Source organism: Pomacea canaliculata, linkage group LG1 (genome assembly GCF_003073045.1).
Source record: "Pomacea canaliculata isolate SZHN2017 linkage group LG1, ASM307304v1, whole genome shotgun sequence".
Classification (NCBI taxonomy): Eukaryota; Metazoa; Mollusca; class Gastropoda; order Architaenioglossa; family Ampullariidae; genus Pomacea; species Pomacea canaliculata.
In genome coordinates this window covers 7,900,794-7,927,361 of record NC_037590.1, presented here as the reverse complement: position 1 = coordinate 7,927,361, position 26,568 = coordinate 7,900,794, and the positions used below count along the sequence as shown (strand labels likewise).

At 42.2% G+C, this 26,568-nt stretch overlaps 3 protein-coding genes across 4 annotated transcripts in view; all 3 read right to left on the bottom strand.

The window, feature by feature from the left end:
• Window positions 1-26,568, bottom strand: part of LOC112577145 (deleted in malignant brain tumors 1 protein-like) — a 128,262-nt gene that overhangs the window by 22,503 nt on the left and 79,191 nt on the right. For both annotated transcript variants that reach the window (XM_025260121.1, XM_025260130.1), the window contains exon 5: window positions 1,406-1,573. The gene's annotated coding sequence lies outside the window, so the exon portion shown is untranslated. The remainder of the gene's footprint in view (window positions 1-1,405; window positions 1,574-26,568) is intronic.
• On the bottom strand, window positions 135-3,700 carry LOC112553715 (neurotrypsin-like). The gene is made up of 6 exons (XM_025221122.1): window positions 3,462-3,700; window positions 1,941-2,098; window positions 1,552-1,573; window positions 1,406-1,504; window positions 557-713; window positions 135-222 (listed from the first exon to the last, which is right to left on the bottom strand). The coding sequence occupies exons 1-6, from the start codon at window positions 3,544-3,546 to the stop codon at window positions 135-137; spliced, it is 609 nt and encodes a 202-aa protein (XP_025076907.1). The 5' UTR covers window positions 3,547-3,700.
• Window positions 8,356-26,568, bottom strand: part of LOC112553709 (scavenger receptor cysteine-rich type 1 protein M160-like) — a 42,341-nt gene continuing 24,128 nt past the window's right edge. Inside the window, exons 20-32 of the mRNA XM_025221107.1 lie at window positions 25,977-26,300; window positions 23,374-23,485; window positions 22,580-22,803; window positions 20,875-21,213; window positions 19,833-20,162; window positions 19,125-19,439; window positions 17,345-17,538; window positions 13,429-13,564; window positions 12,946-13,138; window positions 12,461-12,636; window positions 11,764-11,941; window positions 11,411-11,553; window positions 8,356-11,177 (exon numbers count right to left, since the gene is read on the bottom strand). Coding sequence (XP_025076892.1) covers window positions 10,837-11,177; window positions 11,411-11,553; window positions 11,764-11,941; window positions 12,461-12,636; window positions 12,946-13,138; window positions 13,429-13,564; window positions 17,345-17,538; window positions 19,125-19,439; window positions 19,833-20,162; window positions 20,875-21,213; window positions 22,580-22,803; window positions 23,374-23,485; window positions 25,977-26,300 — 3,005 coding nt within the window. The 3' untranslated portion in view covers window positions 8,356-10,836. The remainder of the gene's footprint in view (window positions 11,178-11,410; window positions 11,554-11,763; window positions 11,942-12,460; window positions 12,637-12,945; window positions 13,139-13,428; window positions 13,565-17,344; window positions 17,539-19,124; window positions 19,440-19,832; window positions 20,163-20,874; window positions 21,214-22,579; window positions 22,804-23,373; window positions 23,486-25,976; window positions 26,301-26,568) is intronic.

Below are 26,568 nucleotides of genomic sequence, written 5' to 3'. Positions count from 1 at the left end.
AGGTGTTCTAAAATTTGGAATACTGAGAACTGGCGAAAAGAACGAACGCAATCACTGGTCAATCCCTTGCTGAAAAGGCGTAAACTAAGTCAGTGCCACAACTACCAGAGAATAAAACTAATAAGTCACCCAAGTTAAGTTGTGTTGAAGGTGATAAAGAACAGCCTGACGCTGATGACGAAGGAATTGCTCGCAGAGGAACAGGCCGGCTTCAGAGGAGCCCTTAGGAGCAATGTTAATTAAACAAATCTTTCTCAGCTGCATCTTGATCAGAAACTTCCAATACATGCATCAAAATCTTTATTTAATTCAAGAAAGCCTAAGATAGAGTCCGGTAGAGAGGCTGTGGAACGTGATGCTAAACAGTGAAGAGGGAATAGAGGTCATCGTCCGAACCAGTCAGTCACTTTGGTAGCTCTTAAACATGGTTTATTTTGACCATTAAGTGAACAACCTTTGGCGAAACCTCTGTGCGAATACAATTTTTCAGAGGATTGTAAATAAGACTCGTCATTGTTTAATTGTACATAATGGTAGAGTGAAGAACTGCTGATACCTCACTCCCCCGCCAGAGAAGCCCAGCTCCTTGCAGACGACACGTGCCGCGGCGTCAGTCCAGTTTGAGTCTTCACAGACAAACCCCCACACCCCTCTGTGGCGCACTTCTACCAGCCCCCAGTTAGTAGAGTCGTTGAAAAGACGCACTGAATGGGCTGTGGAAATTTATTTTAAGAAATTCCGTTGATGTCATGATCACGAGGGCAGTCACAAGTGCCAGAAGGAAAAGAGAGTGTAAATAATTACTCGTTGTCTGTTGTTAACTGTGTGTGTTATCGGAATGATAGGATTACACTTTTGGGCCGAACTGAAGAGCGTAAGCCGTTGCCCTGGGGAAATTTGGGGAACTAAAAAACAATCATCTTGCTTCCAAAGCCACCAAGCTGTGTCAGTCAAATGTTGGTTTACTCGTGAAGCCGTAATTATAAGATGGTGGCAACGGGACCCTGGGTCCGCATGATCTGGACATCACATTATAACTATAAACACAAGAAGCTTTTCTCTTCGTTCCCGATCTTGCCCTGGGAAACGACTTACTCTCGCTTCATATCTACTGCCTTCGAATAAACGCGATATAAAGACAATTGTTAGCTGTCAAAAACAACACATCCTTTAGTGTGCTATATGAGTTCCTCTGTGTTCAACTATGTCATAGTGTATCACGTTGTGTCTACGTGAATGTGCGGTAAGTAAAGCTATTCCTAAATAGTACTGTGACTACGTGACTTTGTATGTCTACTGGATGCTGTGTCTACGAAACTTCGGGATCTAGCGGAAGGAACAAAAGGAAAGGAAGAATGGAGACGGCACCAGGTGAAGCAGTGAGACGAGTAACACATCATCTTACCTGGAAACTCGTAACACACGATTCCTACGTCTTCGTTGTGGCTACAGTTGTGCCTGCCCCACGGCTGGGAGCTACACTGACCCAGGTTGGATTCAGAGCCTTCAGACAGGTAACATCATCCAGCCATATTGACCCCGTGCCCTCACCGTATTGTGTCACACTCACCGCCTGCAACGACATGACAGTGAAATAAAGCAATTAAACACTTCTCATTCTAGTGTTTGAATGTTAAGTAACATATATCCAGGCATGATCAATCTCCGGGTCTGTATGTGTCGTGAGATGTAAGTATGAAGTAAGTATGTGATGACTGAGCGAAATAGCTTGAATACCTTGCAGTAGACAATGGAACGCTGGGTAACATGGTAACATGAGGCTAAAACAACAAGAGGCACTCAGCAGGCGGTATAGCCTTCTGAGGACCAAAAAAAAAAATGACATGCAACTCGATCTGGATCCAGATGAAAAAAATAGCTCTAGGGATTTAAACATACAAACATCAGAGCACTATATTTTCCATTCAGTCCTCCATCACCTGCCCCTGTTCTCCAAGGCCCAGCTGCCTGCAGACGACACTTGAGGCTGCAGTGGTCCAGGAGTTATTACACACTGTGCCCCAGGTATCATTGTTTATCCTGACCTCAAGGCGACCTTCTCTCGTAGTTGCGCCACCCACGAGCCTCACCTCCATCGCTGAAAGAAACAAAAATCTTTCTGTAAGATTGCTGGTGTACGATCATAAGAAACTGCTCTTCAAATGCACCAGTGGTGCGTGTCGCTTGTTGCTGGGGTGATCGAGGCGCGGGGGCCAGGAGGGGGGCCCGGGGGTTGGTGTGACCAGTTGTTTATTCCGGTTGGGGGCATCTCTCGGCTGAGAACTTTTAGTAGGTAACAGACCCTCTTTGTGGTGCGTCGTACATCAGGGCACAGACATTAAATCCCCTGGACAGCCAACTCAGGCGCGGGAACAGATCTCTTGTGTCGCGCATGCGCTGGACCACGCCAGGCATTCGCCTTTTCCGGTTTCGTTTTTCACAGTGTATCGAACGGGGCATCCATTAGTTTATTTCTTTTGTGGTGTATATACTTGTATGTGTGTTTTATAACATTTACAGCGGCTGGGGGGGAGGGGTGGTCTCTTGCTTATTTGGTTTTATTATCTGATTTATTAGCTCTTTCTCTGTTCTTTCTTTCTTTGTTATTTTTTTTTCTTTTGGGTTGGTGGGTCGCATCTTGTGACCGCCGATAAACATATGTTTTGTACTGTCCCTACGTGTGCGTGTTTATCTGTTCACTGAGGGGCCATTGGCTTTCTTGCTGGCGTCGGGCGTGTGAGAGTCTGTCTGTGTGACTGTGAGCGTGTCTGTGAGAGTGAGTCCCGAGACACCAGATCGCGTTACGCGTCACCAGCGTCAGTTTACCCAGGTTTGACCCCTAAGTACTTTCTCCCACAAAATCAAGTGCAGGGAAGATACATCGGTTCACGAGCGGAAGTATAAAGAGATGACACTGAAAGTAGAATAAAACTCATCTCCTTTGATGTCCTGTTCGGAAAATAACGGTGCTGGTTACCAGGTCCTACTGTCACAGAGTCTCGACCTGACAGATGTATTGTCGCTATATTAAGTAAAATGTAATACTGCATCAATATGTTGTGTATTTATAAAACCAATGTAAAGTATCGTTATTAAAACAGTGATATGCGGTGTATAGAAAAACAGAATCGTTTGCTTACGTAGTATACAGGAAAACACATCATTCTAAAAGATTTCCTATATGATATCTTTAAATATCACCAAATCATGTAAAACAAAAATTAGCATGATTATCAAGTAGTAAACAAGAATTCTACGAATATGTTTTACAATTTCTTTTCTTTTTTGTGAAAAACGTTAACGAAACGTTCATTTATTTATCAAAGGAAAAAATTCCTGCAACAACTTAACCTTTAAACATCATGTAACAACTTAGGCTAAAGACGAAAAAAACTAGAGAGAAAAAACTAGAGAGGGAAAAAACAGAGCAAATCATTCGATGTAAACTGAATGACACTCACGCCCAACAGAGACCTGTTCTGTTTCCCAGACTGTTAGAAGCAGCATCGTCACCACACACAGAAACACAGTTAGTAGCCTCCCCATGACTGCTTGCCTTCCTTTTGTTAATCTTTTAAAACTTTATTCACGTCCTCATCCAATCTTTGGTTTATAAATTCTGATCATAACAGCTTCTCTTCGGCTCGGTGAAGTTACCGAAGTCGATGACACCCCCTTTGTGCGGTGTTCTGCTCCCCTTCTTTCCTTTTAATCTACTATCATTTGTAAAACTCATTTTCATTGGACGAGGCAGGCGTATCCGGGATATTGCGCAGTGAGCATGCTCTTGGCATCTCTCTGTGGGCGAGACAGTGCTTCATTGTCAAGACCAGAGTTGCACTGAGTGAATGTGTCCTTCGGCGTCTATTTGCTTAGGTCCTATTACCTTGACTAATATCACAGGTTATATAAATATTAGTTAACACAAATTAAAGTATTATATGAATAATTGGAAACGAGGCTGCGCCTGACAGACTGAAGTTGCTTTGTTCTCCAGCGATTTTTCTGGTTTCTTGAGCAGCGTTTTTGGTTTTTCCATATTGATAGATTTCTTTTAGTTACAAATGGTATTTGTTTCTCTTAAACTTTTATTTCATACTGTTTCTACTGCGTGTAATTGCCTTGCTTTCTGTTTCTGTGGATTTTACTGTAACTATGAGGAAAAAACATGAAAAATATAAAATGAAAAGACATTTTTAAAATTCTTCCTGCAATATCGTAAACAAAAAAGTCTTACTTTGCAATTTTTCTATTGCATATTGCAAACCTTCACTAGATTAGAAATTACTTTTTAAAGTCACTTTTGATTTAAAAGATAACAAATAATTTCTGTTAGAAAAGTAAAAGTACATTCAAACTTAGCTTACGTAAGATGCACTCTTAGTTATGAACCTGTAAACAAGGCAGTGCGCATGGCATTCAGATTACGCATGTGCCTCATGTCAGATCAAGATGGCTGACACGCCCACTAGACCCCAATCTCAGTCACAGACGACGATGGTCTATTTGCGGACCAAAAAAAAAAAAAAAAATGTGTTATGTGCCATGCTATCTTCGCAAGTGGGAAAAAGTACTGGCCTCTTGGTTTCTCTTCATCTTGCAGACTAATGTGCACGCACATTGGTTTCTTGTTTTAGTGGTTAATTAGCTTACTAGTTTAGTGGTTCATTAGCTGACTAGTTTTATGGTTCTATTGTGCAAAGGGCGATTAAGGCCGCCGCATGGGTTTGTATGGGTTGCAGGGTGATGTGATAATTATGCTAGTAATAATAATGGTAGTGGTAGCATTGAGCTGGACATAGCTTGAGTAGTTACCCGGATAAGGAGACTACACGTTATTACATATTTAGCTCACTATGCTTGCTTGTTGTCTGTCAGGTTCAGATTTTCTAATCGGTTTCCTAAAAATCTAAATTTTTTACCTGTTTTTTCCTGGTTAAAATGCAATCACTTCCAGCACTCCACAAGTAGTATTTGTTTTTAATTTTTTATAGGAACTCAAAAGCCAAACAGGGGAGATAGATACCTGCTACTGTAGAATAAATATAGTATCGGCTATCTCCCTAGTACGGCCCATGAGAAGGAAATAAAAACACAATGTAGAACGGGGTAAAAAATCAATAACAAAAATCAAAAAGACTAAAAAGTGTAAAATAAAATAAGTAAATTATTTTTTTTAAACACAACTTTATTTTAACAGCACTAAAAATGGTAAAAAATTGTTCCCTAGTCTCGGGATTTTCTTTAATACATGTAACTTAAAATATTGAAGTGAATATAGTGTGAAGGAACTCTTGGAACTTGGAACACTCCGGTGCCCCTTACACTTTTATACAATAAAATGTATTAATAAAATCCTGAGACCAAAGAAAATATCGTTTTTCAAATATCACCAGAAGTAACTGGTAAAAATGGTTTTTAGTACATTTCCAATAGAAATGTTTAAACACTTTTTTAAAACTTTTATTTCATATTATAGCTCCCTACAGAAACAATGTAAATCTGGTATGCAATGAACAGTCCTGTCTCGGATTTCATGTCTAACTGTTGGGTCTGGTTGTTACTTGGACTGAAACGACATTTCCCGTACAGCTGTCCGTCACTTTGACTGATTCACCGTGTACTTGGATGTATAAATAAATATGCCACCGTATCGCGAAGCAGGAACGAGAAACAAAGAAAGAGAACGCGCACGCGAGTGTGTGTGTGTGAGAGAGAATGACATCTTCCCTCTGACTAGGAAACGTCTCATAGTGTACTCCAGAGAGTCATCAACTTATCATTATATCAGTTACATTGTCATGTAGTCTACATTTGTTTATGTCGTTGGGTAGGGAGGGTGAGAGAATTCTGTCTGCCGCCACTATACATGGGCGTGCTGCTAATCTTTACCAGATCACGTTTCATCCTTTGCTGTCTTCTCACCTCATTCTTAGTCGTTGTTTTCTTCTTCTTGTTTTCTGTGTCATGTTTTTTTCTGGCAAACGGCATGCGATATTTGATTAAAGTTGTATTTGGAGATTCGTATCCTTTAGCTCCTGTTCACTCGAAGCTTTGCGATGCGTCTCTTTCCAATTTGCACGATTTCTGTAAAATATGTTTGTGCACAGCATCGTGCCGTGAGACGAGTTCAGCTTTGTGCCAACGTTCAGCACGAACAGTCTGAAAATTATGTGTTCGTAAATATTTTCTGTTTTTAACAGTATCTGAGTGTTACATCAGACATTTATTTCATCTGCACGTGTTTACTGAAAGCTAAACACCAAAAGATTCTTTTTTATTGAGAAGCTAACTCTGTACAAATAATGAGAAAGGGTATGTGGGGGCAGGTTGTGTTTGTACTACTGGAAATAAATGCTTTAATGTTCTTTTACAAGGGATCATTAGCTGGCTGGCTGACCGTAAGTTCGTTCTTCTTCTTATACTTTGTCGAATCCGTCTTTTAAAAATGTCTCAACAGTAAATAAAATGTCCTATTATGAAAATGAGGATATCACAAACAAAATGTTGATAGATAGATATACCCTTGCAAGTCTTGGGAAGCTTTGTCTACCGTATCTACGACAAATGAAGCTCTGGTTTCTCCTTTTCAATCTAAAGTAGGGTCTGTTGTGTACTGAAATGGTTCAGTTGCCGTATCTAAAGCTTGTTATTTATCGTTGTGTAAAGTACATGTAGAGTATGTGATACTCTAAGTCTTGATCTTACAGCGAGTGTTATGTTCCATCACTTTCTCTCTGCAAAAGTACGAGGCACCTTTCAACCCCGAGCTTGCAACGAGGAACAAGGGGCGTGTCACTTGTCTGCATCCATCACCACTACCCCGGCCCTCCCCCCCCCCACCTAGCAACATAAATTAGTTATTTTGACCGTTGTAAATATTCCTGTCAATGCATAATACATGCGAAGAACTTATTTGACTACTGCAAAATTGACAAATAAAATTTCACAAGCACAGCGATGACATGAAGTTAATGCTCACTATTATGTTTCAATAGCAACAAGAACAGTAAATGACTGGTTTCAACGCCGTGAAAGATCAGCTAAGTTCTGTCCAAGAGACTCTGAGTTCACTTGGGTCTGACATCAGCGACTTACGATCCAGAATTGTGCACATAGAAGAGTAATTCGATCAAGTGCACAGAAAGTTTCAAGAAACAACTTGTTCAGTTACAGATATGGAAGGTATGCTAAACGAGTTCATGTTAACTATACATGAAAAGATCCAACAAGTTACAGGCGTATTCAAGGAAAGACAGTCTTAAATTCTACGGAATACAGTAATAGGACAAAGAAACATTGTCCATTTGTGCTCAGAGGGTGGTGGACGCTTTACATGACACTGTTCCTGATAGAGCCTGGGCACTTTCCGACATAGACCGTACACAACGGGTAGGTCCGTATCATAGGGGTAAAGCAGGCGTCTTATTTAAGCTTCGTCTTAGTATATGAGTGACGCTAGACTTACCAGAAAAACAAACAAATGTTAAATTATCTACAAGGAAACGGTAAACGTTCTTAGGCTTTTTTAGTAAAAGAACTTCCCTGCGTCAATGGCTTTGAATTTGTTTGGCTCCAGCAAAGTGTCGGTAACAAGAACATGTTTTTAAAAACCTTTCGACAAAGACTTATCGCTTGTTTCCAACAAGAATGGCACAATGATATATGCCTAAGCAGGGCCGCCGAGAGCCAGCACGGGCCCCGGGGTAGACGATCTCTCCGGGCCCCTTGTAACTGTAATCGTAAATTGTTTTCACAGTATATAATAATATATTTACCATTCGATTGTTAATATCTATGTTTCCTTCAGTAAAGTCACATAGGCTGCAAACATTAGGACAGGTGCTCTAGGATTTTATTCACTACTTGAACATAGAGTTGTTAAAACCTGAGTGGTTAGTAATGATAACAAATTACATTAAAGGGTCAAACTTGTAGTACTCAGCTTCATAGAAAAAATCCCCAGAGTGAGGAATGTTACATCAACCTTTCTTTGAAAGAAAAGGAAAAGAAAGGAAACAAATCCACTGACCAGACTTGACGGGAGCGGGGAACAAGTGGGTCTCGTGTACCTGGGCCCGCGGCTGGTCAGTCCGGCTAATACCGGAGAAAGGCACTATTATTATTATTATTAGTGGTAGTAGTGGTGGTGGTGGTAGTATTGGTGGTGGTGGCGGCAGCAGCAGCAAGAACAAATATCTCGTACTCCATTGCTGACATATGGTGACTTGGACAATCGTTCTCAAATACAACACAGGTGCTTGACATATCCTAAATCTAATATACTGAGTAATAAATGAACATTTTTAAAATGATGCGTTCACAATTATAAAAAAATGCAGTTGACACACTTACTTCGAAAATCAACACTTTATTAACATGTGTAGCCCGGAACGTTTGTTTTATTTCCAGCATCTTTTATAATAACATATATATATAATAGTCTTTTAGTAAAAATTTTAGTATTATTGGTTAAATAGTAGTCTTACGATTTTGCTAGTGATAGTATTAGTAGAGGGCTAGGCGGTGAGTGGCGCTGGACGTGAAGCAAAACAGAGAAGAAAGCAAGGGGGTCAACACGGTGCTTGACCTACAGAATTAAAAAAAACTGCAACCACTCAACCTGATGTGAATATGTATTCGGAATATGCATATATTGGGAATATATGAAAAACTGTCAATATATGTGTGCTCTTCGATACCCTTGATTGTCTCGACAAAGCAAGGAAAATATCAGTAGTCTCCTCGAGCACAATGCTAAAACTGACAGTGTGAGGGCGCCATTGAGGTGTGTGCTCGATCGAAAAAGCTAACAAAATATAAATAAATAAACTGAGCGTGACAAACGTATGAGCTTAAACAAGGACATGTGCGAGCATTAGTAAGTAAATAGCAAAGTTTTCATGCAGCTAAACGAGGAACAAATAAAATTTGATCAATAAATATGTATTACATTTTCTAAATGTTATATTATATCCTTAATTGTAAAAAGTCATTTTCAGAAGTCAGTTGTAACTAAATTAAAAATGCAATGCTGGAAATAAACCATCAAATAAAAATTACAGGAGTTTAGCTTAGACAAGAACACATTTGAAATGTGCTTAACAGTAATACACTTGGAAAAATTAACCCAAATGCGCCCAATTAGTAACAGAAAATCAATCATAATACAACGTAGACTTTAATGACCGGGATTGATGTCTATTGAATTTTGGTCTGGAGAAGATTTACTTACCACTCTCGAGTGAATTCGATTTGGACATTTTAATTTTTTTTAAACGAGTTCAAGCTTCTTCAAAAAGTTGAAATATGTATGGCTGTATTCTAAAATGAGGCGTTTCATACTTTGAGCAAAAAATCGCTTCATAAATACAACCAGAGCAACGTTAATTTTTTTGTCATGCATGGATTTTCTGAACTTCACCATACTCGTTGTTACAAACACTACTTTAACGTAACAGAACTCTTCAGTGTAGGAAAGTAATTTTCCTCTGCTTTCCTAGTGGCAGGTGAGAATTCTGGTTGAAGGCCGATATCTTGAAATTTAAGTAAAATTATGCATTGAAAAAAAAACCAGGAATGATGAACACCGTATGACGAGGCACAAATGAGAAAACTTCACACTTTATAAGCTCTACAATGGAGAGAAAGCGAAAGCATTTGGCAGCAAAGACAGGATTAAGGAGACCACCTCTGCGTGTCGTCAAAAGGTTACTCAAACCATCAGCAAAAGAGAACAGCACCGGCGATGACGAAGAGCTTCCGGTTACAAAATCTAAACTGGAGTCCGCAGAGCTTTCCGACACAGGAAGCCTCTCTTCCAACACCGTCTTCTCAGCAAGATCCTCTGCTTCTAGCATGTCGGATGTACAGTCAGTCAAACCAAAAGCAGACCATCCGGTTTCTGTAACATCATCTGCTCAATGTCAGCCTTGCAAGCACAAGATTCACTCTGCTCAGCAAGAAGACTGGAGTGGGAAGGAAGCGGCCAGTATGGGACTTAAATGGTCGACTGCAGGACATAGAATACATGCTGAGCCAGCAAGAAGAGAAAACAAACATCCCGCACTCTCGGCTGGCGTCCAAAGGAATTGCTCACCTTGAGCAGCAGTTGTCTGGAGATCTTGCTCACCATGATGAGTTGCCACAAAAAAAAATATGCACTCAAATTTTGGGAATTACTATTTTACAATGAAATTAACCTGATCATAAAAAATGTTGCACTCATGGTGTCCTTTAACAGTTTGTTGCTTGCACACAAATAACATACATCAAGAGACAGAGAAAGACAAGGCTTTCATCGCAGTGGACAACAGTGAGCTTCACGATTAGCTTTCCCACGTAGATGTATCCACGAAGCTGGAAGAATTTTGGAGCAAACTGATTGAGGACAGCATTTTCCAGTAAATTTACACCGCTAACAAATACAAAGTAAAAACTAGTCTGTAAAATAGAAATATTCTAAAGGGAAACCTATTCTTCTTAACATTGTACATCAAAGGGTTTATTCAAGACTTTAACCTCTTAAGATGCCATGTTTCTTTGCTCTGCAAAATGTTTAAATAGGACATCATCTCGTTAAGCAAACATTTATTCGATGTAGGCGTTTAGTCAGGAAGACGTTGCGAACGTTGGTAAAGAGTTGACGGAAACCAACCTCTGTGATGTCACCCATCCACGTACAGGGCGTCGCTGGATCGAATCGTATCTTTGTCCCGCTTTCTGGTATTACACATCATCTTCTGCAAATTTATCGAGTAAAACTAATGTCGTAAAGCGGATCGCTCAAACCAGGGTCATAGTAAACAATATTCTCAGAAAGGTCAGTACCTCGGTTTACATCCCCTCGACCGTTCTTCCTTTTGAGCTTGTCGCGCACTTGACTGATGAAGCCACCTGCTCCAATGACATTAAACCAGGCCTTGTCTCCCCTTCCGCGACCAGCCGCTCTACCTTCCTTCCATAGATAATGGCGCCGACGGTGATAGCTATGACGATGGCGACAATAAAGACGGGCACGACAATAGCCGCTGTATAGGAGCCTGAGTGTGTTGGTGTCAGCTGTGACTGTGTGGAGTCGTGGACTGATGACGTCTCTGGAGACTCACAGTCGACTGTAGTGTACGTCACAATGCTGGTCACAGTGTACGTCACACTAGTTGGAGGACAAAAAACCCCTGCAAAGACACAAGAAGAATGAGAAGTTGATTGTTGGTTCTTTTTACAAAGTGAGATGTTAGTTATATTTCTTCCTCTTTTGCTACATCACAGATAATTTGTTAGAAGAGGGTAAGCATGGAATTTGTGAGAAGACGTCAACATTACTTCTGTCCTTGTGACGTTATCTCTTGTTTTCATTAGTGTGTACGTGTCATGTTATGTCTAGTCCCCTTCAGACTGTATCCCTCACCTGAGCAGATGACGCCCGCATCGATGGAATGGCGACAAAAATAGCTGTCACCGAAGCCTATGAAGGCACAGTCCTGTAGCCGCGTCTCCGTCCCCAGGCAGCCCACCTTGTCCAGCCAGATCCTGCCCTGACCCTCACCGAACCTGCAGCAGCAGTTTAGCAATCAGACCACCCAATTATTAGGACCAAAATGATCGCGTCCTGATGGGGTCCGATTAACAAAAATCAACTGTATTTTAATATCACACGGCACGTTGCCATGTACACAAATTTTAACCGTAGTAGTTCTTGGCACATTGAAAACACTTATATTTAGTGATTTTTTCAAATTTTTAAATAATCACGTGACTCACGCGCCGATTTTGGCTCTTTTTCCAGTAGCGTAGCCGAGCTGGTTACAGACGACAGTCGCATCGAAATCATCCCAGTAGGAATCGCAGACGGTACCCCACTGGTCAGGTCCCTGGAGAAAAACCTCCACACGTCCCGAGCTGTTAGTGGTGCTGCCAGCTAGACGTAGGTTTGTGATAACTGAAGAGAAGTCTAACGGTTACTATTGGTTCTAACTACACTTAATTTACCAGTCGGAAACAAACATAAAAAGTTAATGAGGAAAATAAGACACAAAAATGAAGACATAAACGATTTTTGTTAACATGATACCCATTAAAAAATTAGATGCCAGGAACTCAACAAGAAATAACAAAATTAAACAGACTAATAGTAACACAAACACTTAGAAACGAATGGGTAGTAGTAAAGATTATATTAGGAAGTGATGTTCAAATAGCAAAACTTCCATCACAGACAATAAAAATAAAGTAAATGCTTCTAGCGTGAATTAGTTTCAAATGCAACACTAGAAGGAACACAAGTACATTTGAAAAGAATGCAAAAATGTAATATTCTTTAGAAATAATGGACGATGAACGACACAAGTACTACAAAGAGTAATTTTATTGTTAACAGGGAGGGGAGGATACAAAAATCAGTAACCAATGCGAAATGTACTACAATGTAAATAAACAGATCGTAGCATGTTTCCCTCACCGGTGTCCTTAGAGAAACACTGGACGTGTAAAGTGCGGTAGCTGCTACACGATATCTTGTAGTAGTATTGAATACTATTGTTGAAGCCAGTGGATGTGCACAAAGGTAAGGAGCTCTCATTACCTTGGCAATTCAGTTGGTAAAACCAGAACAAGTTACTGGAAGGATCTTCAAACCTGTAATGATATCACATTAAAGACAAACCTGCTGTGAAGACGAGAGCCTTGAGTGGATGTGGAATCTTTTTATGTGCAAAGCAAAAAGCACTGGCGGATCTGTTAACATGTAGGAAACAGAAAATAGGACTGACATGCATACGAATATTTACAAACTTTTATCACAGGTCTGTCTACCTAGCTAAACTTAACTTTTCATCCAACCTGCGGAGGCGATACAGAATTGAAATAATTGCCGATTTAAAGGCAGTGGGCTGTATCACTATAGTGAGCGATTATTAAACGCTGTGTAAAAAGTTAAATGTCGACAGAAAGGAAGAGTAGGGCTGACCTGTATGGGGACACGACCAAACCTCCCCGTATCCGAGACTTCTGCAGGCTGGTCCACCTGCCCGAGAAACGACATCCTGTACACAGACTGAGCCCCACACTCCGCCATACTGCATCTCTACTCGTCCTCGACTGGGGTCAGTGTCTCCGACCAGGCGATAAGAGATGCCGTCTGCAAGAGTCGCAACAAAGACTGCTTTTAAATTGTTTGGCAGTACCATAAATTATTTTATGAAATAAGAAGCATGGGAAAGACCGTGACGAAACAGTACAAAAACACACGAAAACAACAACACAGTCCGTGAAATTGAATTTTACAATGACGGATTACTGATATGGTGGGGTGTCTTTATTATAGTCTTCAAGGGTATCGGGAAGATCGACTCCTTCCTAGAATAAACTATCACAGGACGACATGAGGTCAGTTGTAGCAGCTCAGACAAACAATGTCGACAGACTCACTGGTGTCGTTGTAGCACAGGACGCTGGCGCGAGGGGCGTAGTAGTCGCACCAGGAGGTTGTGGAGGTCGTTGTGTGCTGACAGTTGAACAGAGATTTCTCGTCACCGCGACACTTCACGTCCGACATCAGGATGGGCTGTGGTACAGAAACCTATTGTGAGTCTAATGAAAGGTACAGTGCATGCGATATGACAATGACAGCAACAGATAAACGTGAACAAAGTCTAGTAAAAGTATTATATATATTTAGTTATAGTGACAACGGTACTGAAAGAGGGAGAATTAATATGCAGCGGTAGATATTCCCGATGGGTGTAGTAACCAGTACAGAAGCAGCATGAACCCAGTGACAGTGGCTTTTCAACAAGTACAATTCCAGGAATCGTGATGGAACTGGTGGTTTTACGTCGTCAGTAACTAAGGCCGACAGGAGCTACATGGCGAGAAAGAAAAGCATGTTGTAGACAAGATTTGAACACAGGTCAGCGGACCACCGGACCAACGACGTATAAGCCAAGTGACAGTGACTACACCGTGACTTCATACAGGCCTTTTGTTTGGAGAAAATTGTCTCAAAATATTTGTATACATTCACAATTTTTAAAGAATTACCAAAGAACCATTTTTCCCTACAAGATATGACACCACCTTTTCGAAAAATCAAGACATTCGACTCTGCAGCTGTTTTTTCCGTTCTTGTTATGTTTATGTGTTTTTCGTTTTTTACTTTTTTTTTACTTTTCTTTTTTTAAGTATGCGCTTTGAGCCTGCGTATAATGGTGAGAAAAAAGCTCTATATAAACTCAACATATTATTATCTAGGTTGACAGCAAGGTTTCAAGTAAATGAGCACTGGCAAAGAATCTTCAACTGTTACCAAGTTAAATTCATTGCAGATCTGCAGCAAGTAATGTCCAGAAGAGTTAATTGTTACATTAGCAGAGCGTCTGTGGAAACCACATAAATTAGTGACACACTGTTGGTCTATACCACTGTCATCACCACCATAATCTAACAGGGACATCAACTGTGCTCAAATTTTCAGACCCTGTCCTTACATTCAGATCACCTATAACAATCAACGGTACTTCCCCTAGTTGTTTTGACACTTGGAGTATACAGTCCTCTAAAATGACTATTCCATTGTAGACATCAGTGTCTTTATAGTAAAGTGAGTTAGGCGGGGGCATATACAGACTTAAAAGTACAACGTCTTCATCTGTACCCATCAATTGTTTTGAAATCTTAACAGCAGCCATGCTGTCAAACAATCTGCAGTCATTAATAAAGCGACACCACCCGAAAGCCTGCCGTGGGAATCTGAGAATTTAAGAACAGGGGACATAAAACCTTTGAAATTTGGGAACAGCTCACGGTCAAGGTTAGACACATTTTTGAATGCTCTTGGTGAAAACGTAAGAAAACGATTTAGTTCGACATCTCCAGCACACATCTAGAGACTCGACACGAGGACTTAAGGTGATGTAGATAAGTAGAAATAAATAGGTTTTCTTAAGTTCTCATCGAGAGCACTCAAAAACGTGTCTACCCTTGACCGTGAGCTGTGTTTACCTTCGGGAAAGTTTAAAGATGTGTTATGACACAAATGTTAACTTTGTCTAGGTTTTTATCAAACTACTTTTCTTGACACCCACAATCCAGGCACAGACAGATTTTGTTGGCCCTGCTTTGGTTTAGAGGCCAGTGACTGTGATGACAGTAACTTCCACCCTCAGGCAGGAATGCACTGTTGCTGCCCACCTGACAAGAGGTGAAGAGGGCGTGGGGGAGGGTGATAGTTTCTGGGAGACTCGACGGGATGGAATTTCATAGGAACTAAATGATCGGGGTTTGGAGGTAAAGAGCGACATTTTTACGAACTATTCAACAATCAATTCGCCGTGTGTTTGACCAGGACACTTAATTTTCTCTCCCTTTTGCTCGGACTCCTTGGACCAAAGAAAGCTTGGACGGTTGGACCTTACAGATAGCTACATTTACTAAGTTTAACATCTTTTTCACACCGCGCTCTCCTGCCTGTCGTACGTTGTCTTCCATGCTCGAAAAGCCGAGATATTGCACGTTGGTTTTTTTGTGGTAAGTACAGTATTTTTAATGTTTCTATGATTTTCTGTTGACAGACAATGAAGTTTGTGAGAAAAGCTCATAAATATAGCATTACAAGGTCCTTAGTCAGCAGGTAAAATGACAATATTGGTACTGCATAACATTCTTTATACTATAATTCAAAATATGCTATCCATATATAATATATTTTTATGTCATTGTCATTTTGATCGATGTAAATATTAAAGTTCAGAACATTTACTGCAGGTTAATGAGTCTTTGAAACCTTTGGTTTGTCTTCTAAAAGTGAGCAAGTATTTTAACGGATAATTACTGATGGGGTCTCGGCTCGCAAGAACAATCCATTTTGACTGTATTAGGGAAATTTTTGCGAGTGGCAAAGCCCGAAAAAACCACTGCTGTAATGTCAAGGCAATGGATGCACCAAATCTTGTATGGACCTATATTATAAGAGCGGACAGTGTTGCGTTTGTGTAATGCCCGACACTGTTCCTTGTACTGTATATACGGCTAACAGCCACCTTTATCACACCTGCAATCAGGCCTGACGAGAGGGGGGGACAGGGGGTCTGTTGTACCCGGGCCCGCGGCTGTCAAGGGGGCCCGGCCTTGGTCAGTGGATTTTTTTTCTTCTTCTTTTCTTTTTCTTTTAAAGAAAGGTCTAAGGACAGAACACCCAAGCATTACACATGCAGAAGTTGAGTTTGAGTGTAGATATTGAGATTCAAATTGTAAACATACATTATATACTGGGAAAATAATTTACGATTACAAGTACAAGGGGCCCGGAGAGGTCGTCTGTCCCGGGGCCCGGGCTGGCTCTCGGCGGCCCTGCCTGCAATAGACTGTGACATTGTCTTGTACATAATACTAGCAGTCACCTTTATCACACCTGCAATAGGCTGTTGGAAATGAACATCATACTGTCTTTAGACTTTAGCGTTTTTGTGATCTGTCGAGGTTTTGACATCGCTGTTGATGTAACATTCTTCACTACAGGGATTTTTTCTAAGGAGCAGGATATTACAAGTTTGATCCTTAAACTTCAGTTTTCCTCATTTACTAACCACTCACGTGTGAACAACTCTATGTTTAAGTAGTGATGTAGATCCTAGCCCACTTTTCCTAATGCTTGCAGTCTCTATTACGGTACTGAATGAAATGTAGATATTGACAATTGAGTTGTAAACATATTATATACTGGGCAAATAATTTACCCGCACAATTACAAGGGGCCGTAGAGTCGTCTGACCCGGGGTCCGGGCTGGCTCTCAGCGGCCCTGACGCCACGAACGCTCTCTTTCCCCGTGATCGTAGGGGCAGTGGTGTTGACATGTATAAGTGACAGTGGTTAGGAGACACATGAATCTAGTGACGCTAGTAGTAAAGAAGCCTGCGAATTAAGTGGCACCAGCAACTGAAACCACAGAAAGTAGAGCTAGATACAAACTCTATTTTGATGACTATGATTGGCTTAGAAGACGAGTTGTGTGAACGCCTATACAGAAGGCTATACAGAAATGCCTGCGCGCGATATGTATAATGTATATATAATGTATTATATATACCTATGTGTGAGTGTGTAGAGAGAAAGAGAAAAAGAAAAAAAATGATAAACCTTGTGTGTATGTGTCTTTGAGTAAAGGAGAGAGACAGAGTAGAAAATGTCTTAACGTTTGATACATGTATTTTCTTAAGTCCTTCTTTTATCTCAATTCATAACTAGACATTCTTTCTCTGTGGAAAACACAGCAGTCTGTTTTCTTAAAGAAAAGCTCAAACAATTGTTTAAGTGCTGTTGGTGTCGTGCAATGTGCGACTTTCTCACCTTCCTATTCCTGTCAGGTAAATGCGCAGTATAGGGCACTCCGCCGGCAAAGCCCAGCTCCTTGCAAGCCACCGTGGCCTCGGTGACCCCAAAGCCTGCGGCACATACAGCGCCCCACACTCGCTCCATCTGCACGTCGATAAGACCATGGTGGGGCTCACCCAAGGTGTCCTCCACAATCCGAACTTTTGCACCTAGTCGACATAAAGTTTGAGATGAAACTGAGAAGTCCTTCCACACTTGTCTGCAAACATAAATCTAAAATAGATAAAGAATTCCATCACATAACGGCCACATGTTGATGTAACTATGAGGTTTACTGGACACAGCTGTGGGATCCCAGATAGCTGAAGATGTAGGAAAGAGGGAGCCCGAACCAGTGACCTTTTACTCAAGAGCGGAGCGAACTGACCACCATAACAGCTCCTTCACCAATCCATAGTATACCTCCTTATCCCTGACTACTCATCCTTTATTTCAAAGCTTTTCTCTCTGCCTGCCTGTCTATTCCCGTGTTCACAGGTCCGTCGTAACCGCAGGTTGGTACGCTTACAGGAGATCCTACCTCGTTAAGGTACATTTTCTGAATACATTTTCATAAAGGGATGATTCTGGCATTTTACAGATTGTGACGAAAGGATTGAACAATATCAGGTCACGAAAAGTTAGAGTTCACACATACAAAATGACTTCCCTCATGACCGGGTGTTCTTATAGCTCCAACTTTCGAATCTGGGGGACAGAATTCACCCTCATGTCCCTTGGACGTAAACATCTGCCCAGCTTGCACACCACTAGGTTACGACAGTGTCCTCGAGACTGCCTCTTGACAACCAGTAGTAGACAGCCACAGAATCGCCTTGACACAAAACTCTCACTACTGGCGGAGTTCCTCTCGTCGCTCACAGTTACCCCAGGCAACCAATGATGGTAAAGAATACGAAAGTGAAGAACAATGTCCCTAGCCCGCCTGCACAGCTGCATCCCCCGGTTGCCCCAAGTAACGAACAACATCTGCGCTGACCGTCTTAGGCGACGGATGTCCGTCACCGACTTCAGATGACCAAGAATTCCAGGGGGACACAGGCGCTGTACTATGCCGGCCACTACCTCCAGTGGTTGCCCCAGGCAAAGGATGGCAGCGTTGCAGTTACCGGTATTCCAGCGATACATACCCTTCTTCTCGTCTGCGATGACGGCGACCCTCACACTTTAAAGGCTACAGATTGCAAGTGCCAGGAGAACGTTGCGTTCTCGTGGAACGGGCCCCCTTTCTCAGACTTACTGCTTGTAGCTGCTACGGCGCTCAGGGACGGTAGTCCCTGTTGGAGTAATGGGAAAAAGCGCCGACTACACATCTAACAAACTGTATACCTATCTAATCAAGTGATCCTCAGAAACAAATCTACCCAGCCATGACGCTATCGATATTATAATAGAGAAAGTACTGCCTTCCGCGCTTTACCCCTAAACTACTGTGTCCTATCTCCCATCTCTGGACAGTGATATCCTTCATCAGTCAAGGAGACTTGTCAAGTCGTTAAACGGACAGAAAGGCTTCCCTTTACTATCCGCTTCCACTGACCGCTGCATATCTATAATTATCTACCTGACCAGGCTGCTTCATGACACAGATAATAAGTGTTATTGGCATAAAAATATATCCTTATTATAAAGATTTTATCAATAACAATAGCTATACATCCTGCACCTCTTCCCAAATATGTACTAAAGAAAAAAAAATGTGATGTAATTAGGAAGAGCATCGAACTCTACTCACCAGTCTCTACGAAAGGTTCACGGCTACAGACGACGGAGGCGTATGACATTGAACTGCACGAGGTCGTGACATTGTAAGTACAGTCCAGAAGGCTCAGTTCGCGGCCTGTGCACCGCACGTGTGTGATGCCGATCGGCGCGTCCACTCGGCCGAAGACGCCCCCTCGCACGTGCAGTCCGTGCGGGAATCCGAGAGATCTGCAGGCAGTGACAGCGCTGTTGGCATTAAAGTCTTCATCGCAGATCAGGGTCCAGGCGTCTCCCAGATAGACCATGACGGCCCCCATAGAAGCGTTGAAACCAAGGTTAAGTTTGACTGGGGGAGAAGGAATATTTCTTACAAAGGGAAAATAACAGCTGCGCGTCTATTGTTAGGAATAACAGCAAAAAAGTTTTTGCAAAAGGATACGAAAAGCCAATAAAATTGTGTTGCAGACAATTAATAGAGAAAATTACCTTGTAGAAGGTTAAAATGATATTTATGTCCATCCTACCTACCAAGTCTACCTACCAAGTCTGCATAATGAATCTCTTTGTTTATTTCATCTAAAGATTACTGCGTTATAAACAGAAGTGCAATGCAGTGTAACACAATCCTTGTAATTATATTTATACTCATAATATTTGTATTTTTTTACACAACAGAAAAAAAATCTACTCTCGGCGTCAACTACAACAGAAAGGAAATGGCTTGAAGCCACGGACTCACTCTTGTCTATGCAGATGACAGAAGCGACGTTAGTATGACTCCTACATCTCCAGAAGACGAACTCATCATTGAAGCCTGAATGTGGACACTTGGCCAGTGATCTTTCTGACCCCTTGCACTGAACAATGCTCAGCCAGATGGGACCAGCGCCTTGACCGTAGTAAGCATCGCCCACTGCGTACCCGTCCGTGTAGTTCAGGGTGCGGCACAGGACGCTGGCGTCCTTGTCATCCCAGTCGGTGCCGCACACGGTACCCCAGAGTCCACCCACAGATATTTCCACTCGACCTGCACCCTGACGATCGCCACCCACAAGGCGATACTGTATCCCTGCTCACATACAACAAAGCGTTTGACGGGAATTTTGCCATTGCTACTCGTTAATGGTTGAGGATCAAGGTCTCGTGGTCAGGGAGGTTTCTAAACGACGCATAAAAAAGATATTTACAGGTGTAATGTTACTTATTTCTGCCGTACAATCTGTGATTGAAGTATTGCTTGTACTCTGGAATCTAGTAGACTGAGTGCGGCAACTCGTCCAGCACAGCTTCGACTCCACTGCACATGAGTGAGTTTTGAAAGATCTTATTGAGACGGTCGAAGTAACTCTCAAGTAATCCGTAATTCCTTCCGTAAAACCATACATCCTACCGAAGACTTTTCCCGTCGATATACCAAAGCCGTATAGATATAATCCGATCGAGAAATATGTCTATCTTTTAACTTTATTCTGCTTATTTACATAGAATATCTAAACAGAAATGAGCTAGAAATATGTTTTTAGCTATACGGTAAAAACTTTTCTAAAATTTAAAACTGTTCTATAGTTCAGAAGCATTTTAAATAATTGCTTCTATGCATTTTCTATGCGTACAAAAATTTTGCGACTGGAGCGAAAGCGGTTTTATTAAAATAATTATAGCTTAAAATAGTTCTAAAACCCTGTTGTGGATTGTATTTTTATAAAACTGATGATCTCAATAGACTCAAGGCCTAAACGTGGCCCTAGGAAGTGACTACAGTAAATTGCCTGGAAGCTTACCGGTGTCGTTGAAGCAGACAGCGCCGGCCAGGTCCGCCATGCTGCAGTTGCCCAGATGGAGCCGGTCGTTGAAGGGACAATCCCCGAGCGACGCCTCACTCCCCGTGCAGTTGACGTCACTGATCCAGTAGGGACCCCGCTCGCTGAACAGGCGGTAGACTTCGTCGATGTCCTGCAAGTACTGGTAAGCGGCGCCGTCCTGATGACCACGTGACCTGCACAGCACGCGTGCGTCTGCGTCGTCCCAGAAGGTGTTGCAGATTCGTCCCGCCACGCCCAGGTGTGTCACCACCACCTGCCCGCCAGTCTTTGTGTTGTCCTGGAAGTCGAACCTGTAGCCTGCAGCATTAGAGTACATATAATTAACACGTTATGTCATATAGAGGAAATAGCATCATAACGCCTTAAATAAGCAGGCAAATAGGCCAACAGATCTACAGACACACTGACAGACTGACAAAGAGGGCAGTCCGAAGGCCTGGACCTAAAACTAACAGACAGGAAAAGACATTTAAAAAGGAAGATGGGAGACCAGGACAACAAACTACAGTGTAGGGCCATTAAGCTGCGGTGATTGAAGTCCAAACTACTTAACCGCGGCTTAGGTGGTCCACGGCTTAAATATATTTTGATAATGCACAAATTACAATAAATAATGAAAAAAATAAACGTTTTTTAATCACATTTTTTTCTCACATGTCGACCCGCGAGTCGTCATTTTGAAATCGTTGTAATCTCACGATCGCGATATTACGTGCTGCATATTAAATCGTGATTAACGGTCTTGAAATTAATAACAAATGATTATTTAAGAATAATAAAACATATCAAATACATTTACAAGATTTTATTTCACATCTTTTCATAAAAATTACTAAATATTTATTTGTAACACAGCATGGCACAAGTCTTATTGTTCCTATTCACCCCCAGTGGAGCATACGGCCGCAGCTACACCCCGCCATCGGACCCGGTTCTGGGCGTCCCTCCCCAGTTGGGACCATGTCATGCCAGCTGCCTCCGCCTCTCTGTGGACTGATCTCCTCCACGTCTGTCGGCCGTGAGAAAATGGGTTGGCGGGGGCTTTCGCCAACACGCGTCATAGGCCCTTCCGAAGAGGCTTCTTCCCGTCTAGACTCTCACCGTGCTTGTGTTGTATTCGCTTTTTCTGTAGCAGAGGTCTTTTTACAGGGTGTGGTTGCTAGCTCCAAGCCCAACCCTCCTTCATCCGGGCTTGGGACCGCCAGGTTACCCGGAGGGTTTCAAGGCGGAGTTGAATGGCACAATGCAGTATTAAAATAGTGCATAGCATGTCAATCAGGGACAAAATGACATCTGTCAACAGCTGTCTTGAGTGTTTCGTCTAGGTCCATACGATCCATAGTGTGTAGAAATTGGGATCCAATTCGCGTTTTACTGGACCGCGGCATAATGGCTCTACACTGTAATTCTGCCGAAAGGGAATGACTTTTAGGTTTCCTTTTCTCTTGTAAATGAAGAGACAAACGAGAAGTCGGGCATGATAACAGACCGATCAACCAACGAACAAAGACAAACAAACAAATGACAATACGAAATAACACAAAGACGAAGGGTGGAGTCTGGCACCTTATGGGGTAATAAAAACGAAACTGTCCCAACGATATCCAGAACAAGTCTGGCAGACATAAGACATTTCATATTTTTTGTACTAGCCTTCACTAACCTTCATCAACGACATCTGTGCTGTTGAAGCAAACAACGGACGCGTAGTTTCCCGACAAACAGCCTCCTGGTCTGAGACAGTCAGTTGAGTCGCTTTCTGTTCCTTGGCACCTCATAGTGTAGTCCAGATTGGTCTCGTACCGTGTCATTATGTCTAAAGCCGTTCCGTAAGCTGAACAGCAGACGGCTCTACCATCAACGTACTCCATGTCTTGGCAGACTCGTCTGTGTGTTGAAGGGTGGAAATTGTTAAGTAATTCCAAAAATATTTAGCACAAACGAGAGTATTTTTGTTTTCCCTTTTTCTGCTTTGTTAATTTTTTTCTTCTTTAGCGGTGCATTAACAACATCCACAAAATGTTCTTATTATGTGTCAGCATCTAATTTCTATAAAATCCTGGTTGTGTTTGCACATTAACTTTGTCAACTTATTTCCAGTCAGATACAATATTCCGTCTAATGCAGACCTGGGCAAACGCCGGCCCGCGAGCCGGATCCGGCCCGCCTCCTGTCTCTGACCGGCCCGCCCGCTAGCCCGCCCGCCGGTATATATACTATGTATACAGTATTGGGTAACACTGAGTTAACTATATTAGTCCGGCCCTCTAGAACCATCCCAGTTTCTCAAGCGGCCCCTTGGGAAAATTAATTGCCCACCCCTGGTCTAATGGATATAACTTCTTTTATAGACAGTCACGTTCAATTGTTATTGTCTGCTAGCCATTATGAAAGGAAGAAGTCTGCCGATCAACATGAGTAAAATCAGGTGATGTAAGTGAATGTGTCATAGAACACCTTGCTGTGATGTCATCGAAGCCCGTGTCACACAGGTTGTACCACGTGCCGTTTCTGTAGAACTGAACCGGACCCTGGCGAGCGTTTCTAAAATTTCTTGTTCCGATGCGCACTGCAAAGTGTGAGAACAAGGCTGTTGGTACTGCACAGTTTAAAAACAGCGTTGTCTGCACTGTCAAGGTAGAAAAAAGGGTTTCGTCAAAGGTTCAGAAGCAGCTCTGCTTACACAAAATAATTCTAAAGTAACACTGCCCTTGTTGCCTCATCACATATTGAAAAGGAGTAATGTGAAAAAACCTGCTTTTTCTAGATTATTTTCGGCTATCGCGTTCTCATCTTAGACTAGCCTTGTTGCTGTGTCTTGAACGTATACCATTTACCGTCGTGGTTATCACATTCTTTTAATTTAATGCTTAGAGTAATCTCGCTCCTTGTAAGTCTGTTTCCTTAAAGCGCGTTCAGTAACGGTGCTATATATTATAAGGCTAAGTCGTGCACCTATTATGGTTCTCACCTTCATTTATCATTATGATGTCAGGGCAAGCCTTATCACACACAAATCTAAATGTTCACAGTAGGTACAGGATAGCCAGTGGGGTGGCAGCTGTGTGTGACCGTCTGAGCATGCGCACCGTCTGTACATTCCAACGGCACTAAATGTAACATTTCGCGACTGCAACACCACCATCGCTGAACTGCGCCGATCGTCAAGTCTGCAGGTCGACAAAGAAATGTAGCCACCGAAACGAAGAGTCACCACATTCCACACGTACGACGGCAGGCCCGTCAAAAACATCAACGATCACAAGTCCAACACGAGGAAGACATCAGAAAAGATCAAAGTGCAACAGCGCTCATCCCCTCCCTTCAGTTTTTTATTGTAGGTATTAGATCTACGGCCACCATAGGAGGACCTACATGTTAACGGCAGCGACAAACGTGTGGAAAGTACAGTGCGCCGTTAGTCCATTCCACTACCTTAGGGTACACAGAATAAGCCAAAGTCTCGACCGCCACGTATAGGCCTAGCTGGTAGGTGTATCGCCTGCCTAGACAAAGTTAGTAGCGAGCCGAATGTGATTGGGTGTACATATATTTCCCACCATCACCCATCATTCACCTAGCGTTCATGTAACACTATGTTAATTAACCGCGAGGCAAAGAGTGTGAGTGTGTGTTCGCGTAAGGGCAAATATCGGTTAGGCTGTGAATACGAGCATTAACGGTAACTTTCTATTTAACAGTTGTAAGTTGTATGGGGGAACTTAAGACGAATAATTTTCTTTCCATCCGAGTTCAGAAGTTCTGCGTTGTGTATCCTAAGAGTTCGTGTTATTGTCTATTTCCTACCCTGCAATTTACGGCGAGTTATTGTCTTGCAGGGAATACATATCGCAACTATCGTTGTTATCGCTATTATCGTCATCATTGCTGTATTGCTACCTCGATCATCTCAACTATATCGCCATCTCTACTATCGTCTAGATCAGGGATGCACAACCTACGGCCCGCGGGCCATATCCGGCCCGCGACGCGGTGCCATCCGGCCCGCGAAACTTCTGCCCACAGTGCAGGAAATCGGCATGTTAGTAATAAAAGAAGACCTTAAAAAAACGAAAAAAAGGAAGAAGAAGTATTTATCCCCACGTAGGGGCGTCTCTCAATCTTTTTTTCGATGGACGAACATTTCGATTCAATGATCCGACTTGGTGTCTCTACGATGCAGCCGGACATTCAGAAGTTTGTTTCGGGAAAACAACTTCAACTATCCCACTAATTAGTACATAATTAATGGTAAGTTCAACTTGTTTCTAATAAAAAATGGTATCTGCTCTATTTTTTTTCCTTTTTGTATTTTTGCGGCGAAGTGGCCCGCGACACGGCTGTCCGAAATGGATATGGCCCGCAGGCCGAAAAAGGTTGGGCATCATTGGTCTAGATTACCGCTAATGTTATCGCCACTATCGCGAATACCACCATCACGACTGCTCAGAGGTTCTTGGATTCCTTCAAGAAGTCCATGCTATCACTCATCCAGCCATCTGTTCTTCCAGCCTTGTGTTCGTGGCCACGGACGCATCATTTGACTTTGTGACTTTTTATTATCGTCATCGTCATACATCACTTATCAAGACAACAGCCCCTGCTACATCAACCTCCTGAGCCAGACCGTCGTGTTAGGAGCGTGGCAAAGAAGTGACAGTGACGTGGCAGTGTCCTTGATCCGGGTCACTCACCTCGGACCACTTCTGTAGAACTCTCATTTTCATGTCATCCGTTATAAAATCAGTTCTTGTTTCTTTCATTTTAGAAATAAAATGTGATAAACGTTCGTCGGTCCTTTTTGTTATTGAAAAAGAAGAGGGATGTAGCGTGGGCGAGGTCACACATAGATTTACATAGATTTAACCCCCACAACCAACCATTGGAGCACCTCTCACTAAAGCGTTACACCTAAATCGAATATTTGCTCGATGAAAAAGTGTGAACTAAACTTAGTTAACCACTACTGGGATGTAAACAGAAAGAAAAGCTGACACACCCTGATCTGGGAGGAATTTCTACTGAAGAGCACAGGAAGAAACACTCCTGCCCCAGCTTACCATCACCATAACAGACGGCGTTAACACCAGCGGGCGTGCAGTAGTTGTCTCCAATCCTCCAGCCTGAGTGCGGGCAGTCGTCCAGCACAGCTTCGTCTCCTTTGCATGTGAAGGTGTTCTGATACCTCTTGTTGGGAGGGTCTGGGTAACTCTCCAAGTAACCTATAGATCCTTCCGTAAAACCGTACATCCTACAGACGACTTTGGCCAAGTATTCATAATAGCCGTTGTCGTAGCCACACACAGAACCCCAGGTACCATTGATCTGTACCTCCACGCGTCCTTTGTATGAGGAGTTGCTGCCAGCCAAACGGTAGTTAATACCTGGACAGAGTGTGAGAAAAATCTTCACACATTCCATGTGTACTAAGGCTAGAAATTTATAAGTAACTCTTTGCTCGTAGTGCACGATGGGATGAAATATATAAACAACAACAACAACAACAAAAGTAAGTATACATGCTGGTGACTTCAAAAACTAAGGTAAATGTTACAGCGGGAAAGAAGCAAGCACAGACTTGTTGCCATGTAAAAGACCATTCAAAATCTATAATAAAGAAGTGAAATTAATGTTATGATGATACTACATCTA

What these genes read in the sequence shown, in the direction of transcription:
- LOC112553715 (XM_025221122.1), bottom strand. Translation starts at nt 3,546, where the DNA reads ATGGGGAGGCTACTAACTGTGTTTCTGTGTGTGGTGACGATGCTGCTT. An exon ending in GCCTTGGAGAACAGGGGCAG is followed by an intron (nt 1,574 to 1,940) that starts GTGATGGAGGAC and finishes ATGTCGTTGCAG; the next exon opens with GCGGTGAGTGTGACACAATA. An exon ending in CGTGTGTTACGAGTTTCCAG is followed by an intron (nt 714 to 1,405) that starts GTAAGATGATGT and finishes AAATTTCCACAG; the next exon opens with CCCATTCAGTGCGTCTTTTC.